At 43.7% G+C, this 16,138-nt stretch overlaps 1 protein-coding gene across 2 annotated transcripts in view; it reads right to left on the bottom strand.

The window, feature by feature from the left end:
- Nucleotides 1-2,521, bottom strand: part of ITPR2 (inositol 1,4,5-trisphosphate receptor type 2) — a 494,143-nt gene extending 491,622 nt beyond the window's left edge. Inside the window, exon 1 of one of the 2 annotated variants that reach the window (XM_082738458.1) lies at nt 1,948-2,521. In XM_082738458.1, the coding sequence (XP_082594584.1) occupies nt 1,948-2,039 (92 nt within the window). In that variant the 5' untranslated portion in view covers nt 2,040-2,521. The remainder of the gene's footprint in view (nt 1-1,947) is intronic. The other variant, XM_082738459.1, reaches the window with a different exon arrangement.
- Nucleotides 2,522-16,138: the final 13,617 nt, after the last annotated feature.

Raw genomic sequence — 16,138 nt, 5'->3', positions numbered from 1 at the left:
CTAATTTCTCACAGACTGAAAAATCAAACTTAGAAGCTGGGTCACAGAGCCTAAGAAAATCCTCTCATATTTGCAGTAGGAAGTACCTCTAAGAGGAACCTGCTAAACTCTCATGGAGTTACAACTGCTAGAGTTGTAGCTTCCTGATTTTTCACCTTTAGCCCCATGTGGGTCTAGGTACACAAACACATCACTTTGCTGAACAAGACTCTACAAAAACATAGCCCTTTATTTACCCAGGCTTTATACTCTATTCCTAGTTCTTTTCATTATTTTGTCCACAAGGGTAACTATTGCCCACAGTCACCAAGGTAGTGATGATTAGAAGAGCAAACACATAAGTGTTTATTAGGTGCCGGGTACTGGGCTAGGCACTTTGCATATAATAACTCCCTTTCTTCAACACAGTCCTATGAGGCAGAAGCCAGTAGTATTCCCATTTTTAGACAGGAGGAACCTGAGTTACAGAGCAATTCTGTAATTTGCCCAGGGTCATAAGATTCACAGGTGGATTTGCCAGGATTTGACCCTGAACATTTTGGCCCTGGAGCATTTCCAAACTCCCACCCAGAGAGTCTATGATTGGAAAAGGTGAAGTGCAGCGGAGTTCATCTGCAAAATGTTGTTGGGGGCGCCCAAACTGACCTCACACTGTGAACTGTGTCAGGAACAAACGGTAGCTCCTGATTTACAAACCCAACACGGGCAGTTGCCGCTGATACATTTTTCTTCCACACTGCAGTTTCACAATTAACACTGACCTTAAAGGCATTAAATTATTCCTCCCTCCCTTCTCTCGCCTCTTAGGGGAGATGCACAATTAACACACGCTGTACTAAGTTAGGTGACTTCCTCGTGTAGGCACCACTCCGTTATAATATGGCTCGCAGTCACGGTCCAAGGACACTGCATGTTCAGTCATGTGCCCTAAAACCTACCAGCAGACAACAGTGACCAGCCAGGAGTGGAAACACCAGTTCCGCAGCCTGAAATCTTGTAGACGGGGCAGTCTGAAGTACTGAGGCCATAAGGTAACCCAGAAAAATGCGTGCGCATCGAAATACACTGCCTTGTGCGTTTAAACTGCTAACTTGTATTCACAATCAGGACAGAGAGAAAAATGCTAGTAATCAAGGAAGTCCTATTCAACCAACTAGCACTTGGTATGTTTATATACATATCTCCCCCACTCATAAATCACTCGAATCTCAAGAGAGCCGTGCACTTGGCCGAGTTCCAGACGAGGTTCAGGATTTCAGTGAGGCAAGACCCGGTTAGGAGAAAAGCACGTCTGAGTTCTAGAACCCAAGAGGCCCTCAGAGACCCCCCCCCCCCGGGGGTCACGGCGCTGCACTCGCCCCTCCACTACCCGTGAGGCGGGGGGCAAGTCCCCGATGCGCGAAGTCCCGAGGAAATTATTTCAGAGGCGACGGGACGGTGAGCGACCAACCCGCGCAGGGGCAAAGCCACACCGGGGCTCACGACCACATCGTTGGGGTTTCACGTCCGAGGCCACAGACTTTTACCCACGGCTCTCACAAACCCGGCCCCGACAGACAGGGGCTTGAGAGTGGGGAGCTAGCAAACCCGGGGAGAGGTGCAGTTTTGCTTTACCTTTAAGGGAAAACAAACATTTTAACGAAAACAACCCACGGAGAAGCCAGCGAAGACTTCTCCCCGGGGCCTGTCTCCGGGCTTTCGAATCACTTCCTCCTTTTCTGATGAGTCTCTGAGCTTGAGATTACAAAGTTGCTGAGAAAGTGTTGCCGCTCGGGGCAGCTTCCTGCGAGCGAGCCGGGCGCCCGGCGCTGTCCGCGGGCGCAGACACAGCCGCGCGGCCCGGCCACCCCCCGGCGGGAAGCTGGGGGACGCGGCGGCGCGAGCAGGGGCGGGGACGATTCCGCAGACGGAGCGCGGGCGCTGCCCAGCCCTCGCCCCCCGGCTTACCCCAGGGTGCTGATGAAGCCGTTGACCGAGCCCTCCGCGTACAGGGACACGATGTCCCCTATGTAGAGGAAGCTGGACATTTTATCAGACATGCTGCTTCATGCTCGAAAGCAGACGTCCCTCCTCTTTCCTGCGCCCTCGCCGCCCTCTCTGGGGAGCCGCCGCGGCGGGGGCGGCACGGAGCGCACGGCTGCAGCGCCGACAGCGGCGGCGAAGGGCACGGCCCGAGTGACCGAGTGTCGTGGCTCAGCCGGGCCCCCGCGCCGGGGGAGCGGGCCAGGAGCGCAGCGGCGGCCGTGGACACCCCGCGACGTGCGCAGCCCCGGCGGCGCGAGAACTGCAGCCGCCGCTTCCCCGGCAGGTTTCCTGTTCCTTTCAGAAGTTTTCTCTCCAACACCTTTGCTCCTCCTCCCGCCTCCTCCGCTCCCCACTCCGTGTCCCCTCCCCGCTCTGCGCCCCCACCGCGGCCGTTCCCGCCGCCCCGCGGGTGCTGGTGGTTGCAGAGCCCCTCGGTCCCCTCGGGGGAATTTTTGGACCAGGTGGCGTTGCCCATTGGGCTGAGGGGAGGAGAGGAGCCGGGGGAGAGGGGGTGGGAGGCCAATCAGCGAGCGGCGGCCGGGGGAGGAGCTGGGCCCGGGCGGGGCGACTGTGCCTAGGCCGGGCCACCCGGGAAGCCGCGCGCTGTGGTGTACCGCGGGCGCTGGAGGGGCAGCGGGGCCCCCGAGCCGGGGAGAGGGCGCGTGATAGTCGCCCTGGAGCGTCCGGGCCTGGCGTGCGACATTCCCCGCCGGGGAAAGCGAAGGATGGCGGGGCCAAGACGTCTTCCCCGAGTTTTTCAAGGGGCAGGGAGGGTGACCGTTGGCCTTGGGCCGGGCGCGGAGGACGCGAGCGGTGGAGTGAGCCAGCCAAACGCCTGAAGATGGAAAGGTGGAGCCGGGGACCATGGGTGGGGGTGGGTAATTTGCTGACGCAGGCAGAGGAAGGTGTTGAAGTAAGGGGGGGGGGGGGTGGAAATAAAGAATAAATACATAATAAAGAAAATAAGGAAGAGGGAGAGGGAGGAGGGAAGGGAGGATGATGGATGGATGTGTAGTTCCTTGGAGTATGTAGGTTTTGTCTCAAGTATGTGGCATTAGTGAAACTTGACCTGTCAGTAGGTGTCCAGGTGGACGCGAACTTCCATGGAGGTAAACCTCACATGGCCGAGCCAGCAATTCTTGTAGCCAACCGGTAGTGGGGAACCTTCGCTAGTCTCCAAGGACAGGCCTCCTGTTGCTTCCTTAACTCCAAGCCAGTTTTAACCTTCCACCTCGTGAGCCCATTGTCAGCACTGAAAATCTTCATACGTTTTAATTTAAAGATGCTGACGGTTAAAACTCCAGCAGTCACAAATGGTAGTAGTGGCTGGACACGTTTCCACACCTCTGTGCTTTAATACCCCTCCTCTTATCATTTTAGAAGTCTTTTGCCCTACCTTTCTGGAAGACCTGGAGAAGGCAAACCCTTTTCAACATGGGTTATGACACTAGCGAACTAATCAAAGAATTGCAACTCGCCACAGAGCAAGGTCTCCAGAAACGGTGAGGAGGGGGCTGTGCCTGCAGAGGAGGGTATGTCAAATTGTGCACCTGACCAAAACTTAAATTATAGTGCAGAGATGTCTTACATGTCTTACAGTTCGTTGATGGTTTGGGTTGAGACTTATAATCACATAATGGAATATGGAAGAAAAATAAGCTTCATATTCAAATGTGTATGCTTAAAAAGCTTGCAGGAAAGAAGAGAATAGAGTGTTAGACCCAGAATCCAGGAAATGCCCCCGCAAAGCCTGTAAGTGCTGAGATAAACTGGACCCAGTCACTGTCCTTCCATGCAGCTGACAGATCTCTTTAGTTCCATGTTCTCATTTGGAAAAGGGTACTAAGCAACTTGGAAATGCCTGTTGCATGATAGAAACCCTCCTGTGTCTAAGAAATGGTACTATTATTTGAGGCCTCTGAGACACTGAACATGAACTATTTAAAAGTTTCAGATGGAACAAAATGATGACCCTGAAAATGGAGGTTTCTGTTTATCTGGGGGATCTGGGTATTTCATTCTATTGTTGACCTTACTGCATGGTGCTGTGCCATACATGTAATGGATACTCAACAATTATTGCTCAAAGTCATAAATGTTTTTCCTTGGACACTGGAACCCTCAAACACTGTGGAGGAAATGTAAAATGGCACTGCGCTTTGGAAAACAGTTTAGGACTTCCTCAGAAAGTTGAACATAAAGTTACCATTTGACCCAGCAATTCCATCTCTAGGTATATATCCAAGAGAAATGAAAACATTTATATATGCACACAAAACTTGTACACAAATGTTCACAGTAGCTTTATTCATAAAAGCCCAAAGTGGAAATTTCCCAAATGTCCATCAATTAATGAATAGATAAACACAGGGGAACACTATTTGACCATGAAAAGGAATGAAGTACTGATTCATGCTACAACATGGATGAACCTTAAAAAGATTCTGCTAAGTGAAAGATCATATATGATTCAATTTATAGGAAATGTCCAGAATAAGTGTATCTATGGCCGGTGGTAAAAAGGGCTTGGAGTAGGTAAATAAAGCACACAGGGTTTCTTTTGGGGGGAGATGAAAATGTTCTAAAATTGTGATGGTTGTACATCTCTGTGGCTATGTTAAAACATATTGGGATGGGGGTGCCTGGGTGGCTCAGTGGGTTAAAGCCTCTGCCTTCGGCTCAGGTCATGATCCCAGGGTCCTGGGACTGAGCCCCATCTCAGGCCCCTCCTCAAGACCTACCTGGAGCTCCCTGCTCAGTGGGAAGACTGCTTCTTCTTCCCCCTTTACCCTTCTCCCCTGCTCATGTTCTCTCATGCTCTCTCTCTCTCTCAAATAAATCTTTAAAAAAAAAAAAAAAGTCAGTAAAAAACAGTCTCAGGATCGGGGATGGAGAGGAACAAAAGGTAAGGTTAAAAGAGACTCCCTCAGGACTGGGTGCCTGGGTGGCTCAGTTGGTTAAGCAGCTGCCTTCGGCTCAGGTCATGATCCCAGCGTCCTGGGATCGTGTCCCACATCGGACTCCTTGCTTGGAGGGGAGCCTGCTTCTCCCTCTGCCTCTGCTGTGCGTGTGCTCTCTCTCTCTCTCTGGCAAATAAATAAATAAAATCTTGAAGAAAAAAAAAAAAGAGAGAGAGAGATACTCCCTCAAAAAGTATTCTTCAAATTCACACTTGTGTTTGGCCATTTTTTTTTTCTTTAACTTGACCTCTGTGCCCTTGGTCCTAACTGACCCTACTTTGGGCAAGGGCGGCCTCATATCTAGCTGCTCAGACCAGGAAAAGGTATTAGAGTACAACTGAAAAGATTCAGTGAAACGCTAAGTAGGGTAAAACATATCACTTCATTCCTCACTAATCATCTGACTAACTATGCAAGGTCAAAAATGTCCCAGCTTCCAATAAAAATCAACTTTTGCTTTTTTTTTTTTTTTTTTTTTAAATAAATTCTATCAGGGCACCTTGGTGACTCAGTTGGTTAAGCATCTGCCTTCAGCTCAGTTCATGTCAAAAAAAAAATGTAAACTCTACCCCCAACGTGAGGGCTCAAACTCACCACTGGAGACCAAAAGTTGCATGCTCTACTGACTGAGCCAGCCAGACACCCCTAGCAATCATATTTTCATCAAATGGCTTCACCAACCTCTTTAAGAATCCAGGTACCAAGTCTTGGAGTCACTCTTTATTCCTTTCTCTACATATTTCTTCCTCTTCTATTATCTCACTTTGCCCACTATCCTTGCTCCATTCTGTAGTGTTTCTGATCATTGTCCCCTACCCTTCCAGTCCCCCTACTCACCATCCTCATGGCAAACCAGCACTGTCTTCTTACAAAGTTGATAGGATCAAAACTTTTCAAACTTACAAGGATGCCCCATTGTCTACAGAAGGAAGTTCAAAGACCCTAACCTGCTGGAGTGAATATTAGATGTTGTGAACATCAGTCCATGTAAATGAATCTCCTGTGCTGAGAATACAAGACACTTCACCATGTCCCAACATTCCGGGCAGTCCATGATCCAGTCTCCTTTTCTTTCTCTAGCCTTGGTTTCTCCCTCTTCCACTCCTGATATCCTCACAGAAAACTAGACTTCCCACATACAAGCTGGCACTTTTAGATCCATGTCTTAGAATGTGAGGTCCCCCTCTGCCAGAAATTCCTCCTCCTCCTTCCCTTCTCCCATCTCTGCCTGTTCAAGCTCTACCTCCCCAGTGAGGCTTCTCGGATTCTTGGCCAAGGCCAAGTTCTCACTCTTCATGAATTCCCATAGCCAGACCACCCTGCCCCTAATATTTGTGGGTCTCCAGGGCAAGAGTAATGGGAGACACTCATAACAGTCTGAATATTAAACGTTGCAAATGAAGCTAAGTAACTGTTACAGGTAGTACAGGGAGAATTGGCCTACATTTCTGAGTTCATCCTCTCTACATTTCTACATGTACATCTCTACAAGTGGTTGAGTCATTCCTCAACCACTTCTTGGGCCCACCTTGCACATACCAGATGTCCAGTCCACACTCGGGAGGATGGGTAAGGGACCATCTATGTGTAGGATTCTGGGGTCTCATATACCCAGAACATATTCTAGGAGTGGGAGGAAACTTGGGCTGATGGTAGGCATGTCTCCTTGGTCCAGAATAGGGCCCTCTACAATTCAAAGCCCAGGGAAGGAGCCCAGTTGCCCAGCCTAAGGGTACATCTCTTTTTAGGTACCATTCAATACTTTCCACCTTGCCTTCTGGTTATTTCCATACATCTTGAGCCTTACCTCTTGAGAATGAGTGTCTAATTCATGTTTTATCCATTATGGGGCTAGCAGTCCTCATTCAGGGCTTCAATAAAGAGTTGATAGATTGATGTAATAATAACTAATATGGAATTTTTTTTGAGAGAGAGAGAGAGAAAACACACACTTGAGGTGAGGGGTAGGGGGAGGGGGATAGAGAGAGAGGGAGAGGATCTTAAGCAGACCACACTGAGCAAGTAGACCTACTCAGGGCTTGATCTCATGACCCTCAGGTTATGACCTTAACTGAAATCAAGAGTTAGATGCTGAACTGACTGAGCCACCCAGGCACACCTGATAAGGAATTTTTTAATGCTTAAATATTTTTATTACCTCTGATGGGAATAACAGAAGATGTCACAAACATCAGTTCAACCAAATGACATTTAAAGAGTCTCCTGTGCTGAGACTATGAATCACTTCACCAAAAGTCCAGTCATCATTGCCCTAAAATAATCTACAAGAGAGGTAATAGATAGAGCATAGTATAATATTGGAAATGTTTACTCCCAAAAGATTGATTATATCAAAAAATAAGTGCAATAAAAAGTTCTTCCATCAGGGCACCTGGGTGGCTCAGTGGGTTAAGCCACTGCCTTCAGCTCAGGTCATGATCTCAGGGTCCTGGGATCGAGTCCCACATCGGGCTCTCTGCTCGTCGGGGAGCCTGCTTCCCTCTCTCTCTCTCTCTTTCTGCCTGCCTCTCTGTCTACTTGTGATCTCTCTCTATCAAATAAATAAATAAAATCTTTAAAAAAAAAAAAAAAAAAAAAAGTTCTTCCATCAGAGATAGTTTCAGGGTGATTTATAGCCACTGTTCACTTTTTGGATTCCTCAGATCAAGACTAGAAGTGAAAGGGTTTGAAAACTGTGATCTGTCAACTGAATCATGAGTAGCTTTCCTCATTCCCTGCCTAGTACTAAATACAATTTTTAATATGTAACTGGCTTATTGAGCAGTTTGCCTCATGAAGTACAAATAAAATATGAGTTTTTAAGTGACAGCCTTGCAACATCAAATCTATATGTTCTGTTCCGTAATGACATTTCAAGGAGAGCCCTTGGATGTAGTTATTTTCAGTTATTAAACATACACACATACCCCATTCCAGGTCAGTTGAAAACTTGGTCACATCTCTTCCTGACTTCCTTAGATTAATGCGGCAGCCATGAGGAAGGGAGTGTGGGGCTGTCCTTTTCTCCTCCCCATACATCTTCGCATTTGAGCTCCTTCCATGTTGGGTTAGGGAAGTAGAATCAGGACGAAATGGGCTAACATATCACTCTGAACTGGATGCATGATTCCAGTCCTCTTTGCTGTTTGTCTGGTCAGCACTGACTGGTTGCATTCAGGTCAGTATCAAATGTTAGCTCTCTCTTGGGCCCACGAGTGATGTTTTTAGCTACTCTGAAGGATTTCTGCAGTGCACAGTTCTTTGAAGTGGGAGAGTTGCCCCTGGCATGACCTTCTGCAAACCCTGAAGCTCCATCATCGGCAGTGTAGCCCGCAGGCAGAGTCCTCTCCTCTCCCCTTGGGCAGAGTCCTAGCAGCTGTGGTCTCCTTGTGTCCATAGGAGATTCAGGCAGGGTCTGCTTTACAGTTGTGCAACCTGTGCTGTAATACGTGGTCGAGTGCTTAGAAGGGCCCCATGCTTGATTTGATATTTCCCTGGCACCATCTTGAAATTCTTATTTTTGAACAAAAGTCCCACGTTATCTTTTGCACTGGGTCCTGAAAATTTTGTAGCCTGCCGTGCATTCTGGCGTCCTTACTGCACCAGAATGAGCATATAAAATACTCCATGGGCCCCCTCATTCCATCAATCTTTCCATCTTTCTCCAATTTCCTTTCCCTTTCAGATAGATCAATAAGTCTGACATACCAAGAACCAACCTATCTCCAGTTAGGAGAGTCATGAGCGCTAGCACTCTTCACATCTTCCCCTCCAAAATATCCTCCATGGAGATGAGGAAAAAGCTCTACCTCCCCTCACTATCTCAGCTGAAAATGGACAACACCGCCAATTCACCATAACTGATGTATATTCTCTATGGAGAATCAATGCATTTGTTCTCTCATAAATATACATTAGTCATTGATACTTTTGATGTGAAATTTTGGACTAAAAAATTCTGTGTACTTGAGGAATCGTGGATGGTATTGGAGAGAATAAAGAAAGAGAATCTCGTGTCTATCCTCAGCCACTGTTGTGAGCCAGATCCTGTGGTCAGCTCCCTGAGAGTCATCACCTTTCCCCCATGCCTGAATTAACACCACACCCCAATTCCAGGCAGAGCCCCTGAGCAGTCAAAACCAGTGCTTCTCAAACTTGAGTGTATATGAGAACCATCTAGAGGGTTAAAACACAGATCCCAGGGCCCCATCACCAGAGATTCTGATTTAGCGGGTACTCGCATGTCTGAAGGGGGAACTATGCATGGGCACAGGTTGTACAAGACAAGGTTAAAACAAACATTGGCTAGTGGGAGGCCTTGCTGAGAAAATGACTTGTTTTTCATTTTCATTTTAAAATAAGCTCAAACACAGAATAGTTATAAAGAGAATACAGAACTTTGACCCAAATTCAACATTTTTGTCATTTGCCTTGTCTGTTTATAATTGTCTTTCTCTACGCACTCACACACATACACAGACACACAATTTATTTTCAGAATTACTTGAGTGTAGGTTGAATACATCATGCCCATTTATCTCTTAATACTTCATGTATTTTTAAGAATAAAGAGATTCTCTTATATAGTAGTCCCCACTTATCCTCAGGAGATACGTTCCAAGATCCCTAATAGATGCCTAAAACCACAGATAGCACCAAACCTTATCTATGCTATGTTCTTTCCTATACATATATACATACCTATGATAAAGTCTAATTGATAAGTTAGGCATAGTAAGAGATTAACAACAACAATAATAAAAAGAACATTTATAGCAATATACATAATAAATTTATGTGAATGTGACATCTTTCTCTCAAAATATCTTATCAACCTGTACATAGACTCCTTTTCTTCTCATGATGATGTGAGATGACAAATTGCCTATGTGATCAGATGAAGTGAGGTGAGTGACATAGACATTGTGACAGTGTTGGGCTACTGATCTTCTGATGATTCATCAGGAGAATCACCTGCTGCTAAACCACAGTTGACTGAAGGTAACCAACACCGTTGTGAATAATGAAATCTGGGGGGACTACTATATATCCACAGTACAGTGATTGAGTTCAGAAAATGTAACATTGATCTAAAACTTTAATCTACTGCCCATGTTCCAATGTATCCACTGTCCAAATAATGTCCTTTAAAACAGGTTGTTCTGGGGCACCTGGGTGGCTCAGTCAGTTAAGCATCTGCCTTCAGCTCAAATCATGATCCCAGGGTCCTGGGATGGAGCCCTACATAGGACTCCTTGCTCATTGAGAAACCTGCTTCTCCATCTGCCTGCTATTCCCCCTGCTTGTGCTATCTCTTTATCTGTCAAATAAATAAATAAAATCTTAAAAGAAATAAAATAAAATAAATACAAGAAAATAAAAATCTAAAGCAGTTTATTCCTCTGGCACAGAAAACCCCATTCAGGATCACATGTAACATTTGGTTGTCAAATATCTTTAGACTGTTTTGATCTATACCAATTCCTCAGCCATCCTTCACCTTTAATGACATTGACATTTTTTAAGAATATAGGCCATTTATTTCTAGGGTATTCCTCAATTTGGATTTGTCTTGCGTTTCTTCAGAATTAGATAAGTGCAGCCTTTCCAGACAGAATACTCAACAAGCGATGACATGTTCTTCCCCAGATGCCATCTGCCCCTTGTTGAGGATATAAATTTTGATCACTGTCTAAGTGTTGTCTGTTAGACAAAAGTTTAGGAATAATCTCAGACCTGCTCTCTTTTTAAGGCGTGGTTCACAAGAAACAATCTGTTAGACTGAGAAAGCTCTGGAAATGCAGGCCAATCTCAGAGCATCAGCAAGTCTGATTTTCCTGCCAAGAATGCTGTCCAGCCCATCTCCTGACCCTTCACTTCTCTATTTCCAAAGCTGGATTCTCAAATCAGTCTACTTTATTTCCCTACAGAAGACAAACACCATGCTTCTCAAGTGGAGCCTTTGAAGTTCCTCTCACTAGACTAGAAGTCCATCACTACCTCCACCCCTCCACACCAGGGTCCTTTCCCATGCCCTGGGGCAGAGCAGGACTCAGAACACAGCAGCAACTCATAGCACAGCACTCACCATTGCAGAATCCTCTCTTATCTCTAACAGTGCAACCGTTTTAGATCTTTGATCTGGCAGCAGGGTTTTTAAGCATTATAGCCCTGGTTTTCAAATAGTTCCTTTAAAAATTTGCATCTTGATCTCATTGTACTTTGATGCCTCTGCTGAAATTCCCAAATTAATATCCTATTAAAATATTCTTTCAACTTATTCGATAGGGTCATAGCACCTACAGATACTTATATTATCTGCCATTGAATTGCTCATGGCCTAGTTCTGATAACAAAGGAGAACAGAAATTTTGCAGAAAAATATATCAGTATTTTAAATCTTTCCTACTTCAGTGTATAATGATACTTCCCAAATGCAACTTTATATTTCCATCTATATATCAGGATAGCATTTATCAATCATTTCAGAGGATCTCATGACTATACAGCAGAATTTTTTAAGAATATAAGCATCACATAGAACTGATTTAAGTCGCTAATTTCCCCTTTGCCAGTCTTTCCCAAAAAAAAAAAAAAAAAAAATTAACCACAGTTTCATTTTCCTTTACTGTAAAATGAAGGCAATCATGGTGCCTACCTCCTATGGTCCCCTGTGAGGGGTTTAAATTAGAAAATACACTTAAAGGGCTTGACCTGGTACTTGCCACAAAGTAAGTGCTCCATAAATGTTAATTACTTTTCTGATTATCATTATCTGAGAGAAAAGCAGTTGTGAGGGTCATAAGAAACCAAGCATCAGAGATTGTGACCTGTTTGAGAAGACACGTTAGTGACTGAGTCAGCGCCCACCTCCGGAGACTGAGTCCATCGTTTTTTCATTTACCCATCAGTCCCTTCAGTAAACAGTGGTAATCACTGATAATTATTGAAATTTTTATCTCTTTCAGGGATATGTGAATTTTTTGAAAGAAATCTGATTTTTACTAAGAAAATTTCAGACATAATAGGAAACATAAATTTTGAGACAAAAGAAACAAAAGTGACTAAATTTCCAGCGTGGTGCTCCAAAACCACCAAAGAATGTCAGATGGGATCTCTGTCTTCCACAAGCTGACAGCTTTTATCTCTTCACAGAAGGGAGCAGATAAAACCCACAGAGAAAACGGCCATATAACACCACTGTCACGCTTGTGGTCCCCTGGGAAATAACAGGGAAGGTGTAATGCAGAACTTTGATGATCTCTCGCTTCTTGCAGACCTCTGGAGATCATAAGACGGGCAGCTTGACCTCTTCGGTCTTAAAATCCAAATTAAGAGAAATTTCTCAAAGTGCAGTCCAGGTCCCAAGATCCTGATTTCTGAATTTCTGATGGCTCTTGAATGTCTACTTCAGAATTTTAAACTATCTTGATGAGGGAACACAGACAAGTAAGTCCAAACTTGCCAATAGTAAATGCCAATGGGAATAAAAGAATTAGGAACAAGTCTTGAGGGAGGGGAAAGGCACGCACTGTGAAGAAGGAAACTAACATAAATTAACAACATTGATGTTTGAGTCTCTGTGCTGAGCACACTTCATACATTCTGTAATAACCTCCATGAGATAATTGCTATTCTTAACCCCATTTTATAGCTGCAGAAACTGAGACTTAGAGAAGTTAGGGAACCCAAAGTCCCTCAGTTGGTAAGATACATGGAGAGAAAAGAGAAAATAGCACCATAATTCAGATAAAGGAAACACCAGGGAGGAGACTCAGGGAGAACTTCCGGAAGTTCTTTTTTCCCACTCCCAGCCCCTCCCCAATATGCTGTGGTTTCCTCTCCTTCATACGCACGGTGTTAAGTGTGCACCTGTGGGCTTGCTCGTGTGCGTTATCTCAGGCATGTGCATCCAGATCACCCTCATTCAAGGCAAGAACTCTGTCCTGTACTTCCCTTGCATCTCCCCTCACACCCACACATAACACTAAAGTGAGTAATGCAGGAAATACTCTAGAATCCTGGTCATAATTCTTCCATTCCATGAGCTGCTCATGATGAACGCTCTGGAAATGGGCTTTTTCTGTGGGCTTTTCTATCTTCAAGTCATTTGGTGGTATGTGGGCCAAGTAAATCTGAGGGACTGAGAGGAGCCAGGTGAGTGTTTATTTAAATGATAGGCACATTGATCAATCACCAAAGAAGTAAACTTCAGGGAGATCAGAAGCTTGGCCCTCCCAAGGAATGCTTCTGGAAATGTGACCTGCACTCACCCACCTGTGAGGGTGGGGGAGTGGCATGTGGTGCCAACTACTTGTGCAAATGGGCACATAGCCACAGTCTTCAAGCCTATCTGTAAGAACTCAGTAGTTGATAAAGGAAGCATCAAAAAGCAATGAGAAGGCATAAGATTCCTCAAGAAAAGATGCTGAGGTGATTATTCACTTATATGATGAAAATCAATTTAGTACTGTTTTAGGATATCACATAATATTTTAAGATAAAAATAAATTCCGGTGAATATATTATCATTCAATATTTCTAAAATATCCCCCCCAAAATTGAATTTAAATTCAGCAGTCTATGAATGAGGGATTTCTTAGCTTAGAAATATTTATGCATTAATATAAAAATATAAAGCAAAATATCAAGTAAGTTTAATTTGTACAACTTTGAATTTTTATGTCAAAACTCTAATAAAATCAAAAAGTAGAAGACAAAAATGGGAAAACTTTGCAACAAATGTTATAGGCAAAACGTTGATTATAGGCAAGAAATTAAAATCATATAATAATGAGATGCCATTTCTCACGTATCAGATTAGAAAAATATTTTTTAGTTATGATAACCAAGGCTGATATTGAAACAACCAAACTCAAATCTTCTACAACCATTTTAAATGGCAAAATGGAACTACTGAATATATCTTAAGGCTATAATCCTATATTTGAAAAAAATACTTTATTCACAATTGTGTTTATCATAGTACTAATAAAAACAAACATTGGAGATAAAGTAAACATTGAACAATAGCAAATTAGTGATATAAACTGTAGCTGCTGACATATGTAGCCAATGATTCTTGTTCAGAATATGTAATAATATGGGGCACCTGGCTAGCTCAGTCAGTTAAGCATCTGCCTTCAACTCAGGTCATGATCCCAGGGTCCTAGGATTGAGCCTGCATCGGCCTTCCTGCTCAGCAGGAAGCCTGCCTCTCCCTCGATCGGTCCCCATCCCCATCTGCTTGTGTTCCCTCTCTCAGTCTCACTGAAATAAATAAATAAATGTAAAGAAAAAAAAAAAAAAAAGAGTATGTGGGGCGCCTGGGTGGTTCAGTGGGTTAAAGCCTCTGCCTTCGGCTCAGGTCATGATCCCAGAGTCCTGGGATCGAGTCCCGCATCCGGCTCTCTGCTCAGCTGGCAGCCTGTTCCCTTCTCTCTCTCTCTGCCTACTTGTGATCTCTCTCTCTCTCTAATAAATAAGTAAAATCTTTAAAGAAAACAAAAAGAATATGTGATAATATATAAAATGATTTATATCATGACTTCAAAAGCAGGATGAAAGTTCTATATTGAGTATGGTCACAAAAATGTAGAAAAAATAAATGAAAAAAAGACTTGCATGATAAACCTATGGGTATTCTTTTTTTTTACTTTTTAAATGTTTTAGACATATATGTTATGTTTTTAATGAAAAAATTTTTTAAAACAGCAATAAATGACATTTGATTTTAAGTTGAAAAGCTTGAGATAAATTACGGGATTTTTCTGAAGAAAGTCTAAGTTGACAGAGCAGAATGAAGTCAAGGAAATAGAAAAAGGGAATCATCAGATTCAGCTGTGCAGAAGATATCCTTGGAAACTTTTGATCATGGTATTTTAATTAACTTTTCCTATTAACGTATATTTTCAAGGAAATGTATATATGTATATATTTCAAGGAAATGTTGACTACATTCTTCATAGTAAAATCATGCACAGAGCACATACACCTTCATGGCATTTTAGTAATTCAGTTTCTGCAGGGCCACTCTCCTGGCATCTCTCAGAACATCTCTGCAGAAAAGGGTGCCAAGTGAAAATCCAAGAGGCCTGTAGAATTTGAATCCACCCTTCTTGGCAGAAATAGATTTAAGATCGGAATGCAGTTCTCCATAACAACCTTATCGGTGTTTGGAGTCTGCTTATTTCTGGGGACCATGTTCCAGGAAAGTGTTGCGACTAGACTTGTTACTGTTTTGCCTTAGCTATGGGCGTTGGGCTGAGCCACGATCACCCCTGCAATCTCTGCTTATCAAACTGGAGCAGGCATGATATTGACTAAGCCTTGCAATAAATGACACAGAAATATTGATAGAAAGATAAATGCTAAGCTCTTCTCAATAGGAGCTTTGTACAGATATTCAAATATATGGACCTAAATTCAGCTCAACCAGATGGTATCACTCTTAAGAATGCCTTAAGACGATTGTACTAATCTTCTCTAGTACTCTGTTTTCCTTCAAATACTCACCCATCACAGCTGTCTCACACAGACTTTCATTTCCCTGAAAGGATGGACACCTGCCTCAGACGTCACTTCCTACCCATGGGGTTTGTGTGTAAACTAACATATCCCAACCCCAGGTTTTGAATACAGGCTCACTTCCTTGTAGACTGTTTAAACATCTGCCTTTGCATGGCAGAATTTCTGAATGTATCAATGGCAGTGGGTAGGATCAGAGGGTGGCCAGGGCACAGGGGTAGAAAATTTGAGAAAACTTTAGCAGCATCTGTTCTCTTTACTTTTGATGAACATGCTCTTTTACTCACAGGTTATAACTCTTCCCTTCCCACGGCACTTGAAATCTCCTTCCCATATGTCCAATACTAATACTAGGATTTCTTGCTATATGCCATCTCCCCGAATACACAAGCATGCACACACCCATGAAAATTTGCACCACATTGGTTTTTCAGCAGCTATATTACACATCTACATTAACTTTACATTTTCAGACTTTTGTCATCTTTCAGTCATTAAGACATTCTTCCAACTTACTGTTTACATAACCTTCTATTTTTTCCTTCACAGATTTTCTTCTTGTCAGCCCTATTCTTAGACCAAAGACAGAGAAATGGAGGGAGAAATCTCCTTTTCTCTACTCTTGT

The sequence above is a fragment of the Mustela nivalis genome, assembly GCF_964662115.1.
Source record: "Mustela nivalis genome assembly, chromosome: 7".
NCBI lineage: Eukaryota > Metazoa > Chordata > Mammalia > Carnivora > Mustelidae > Mustela > Mustela nivalis.
The sequence above is the reverse complement of the archived record's forward strand: the minus strand, read 5'-3'. Positions and strand labels throughout refer to the sequence as shown.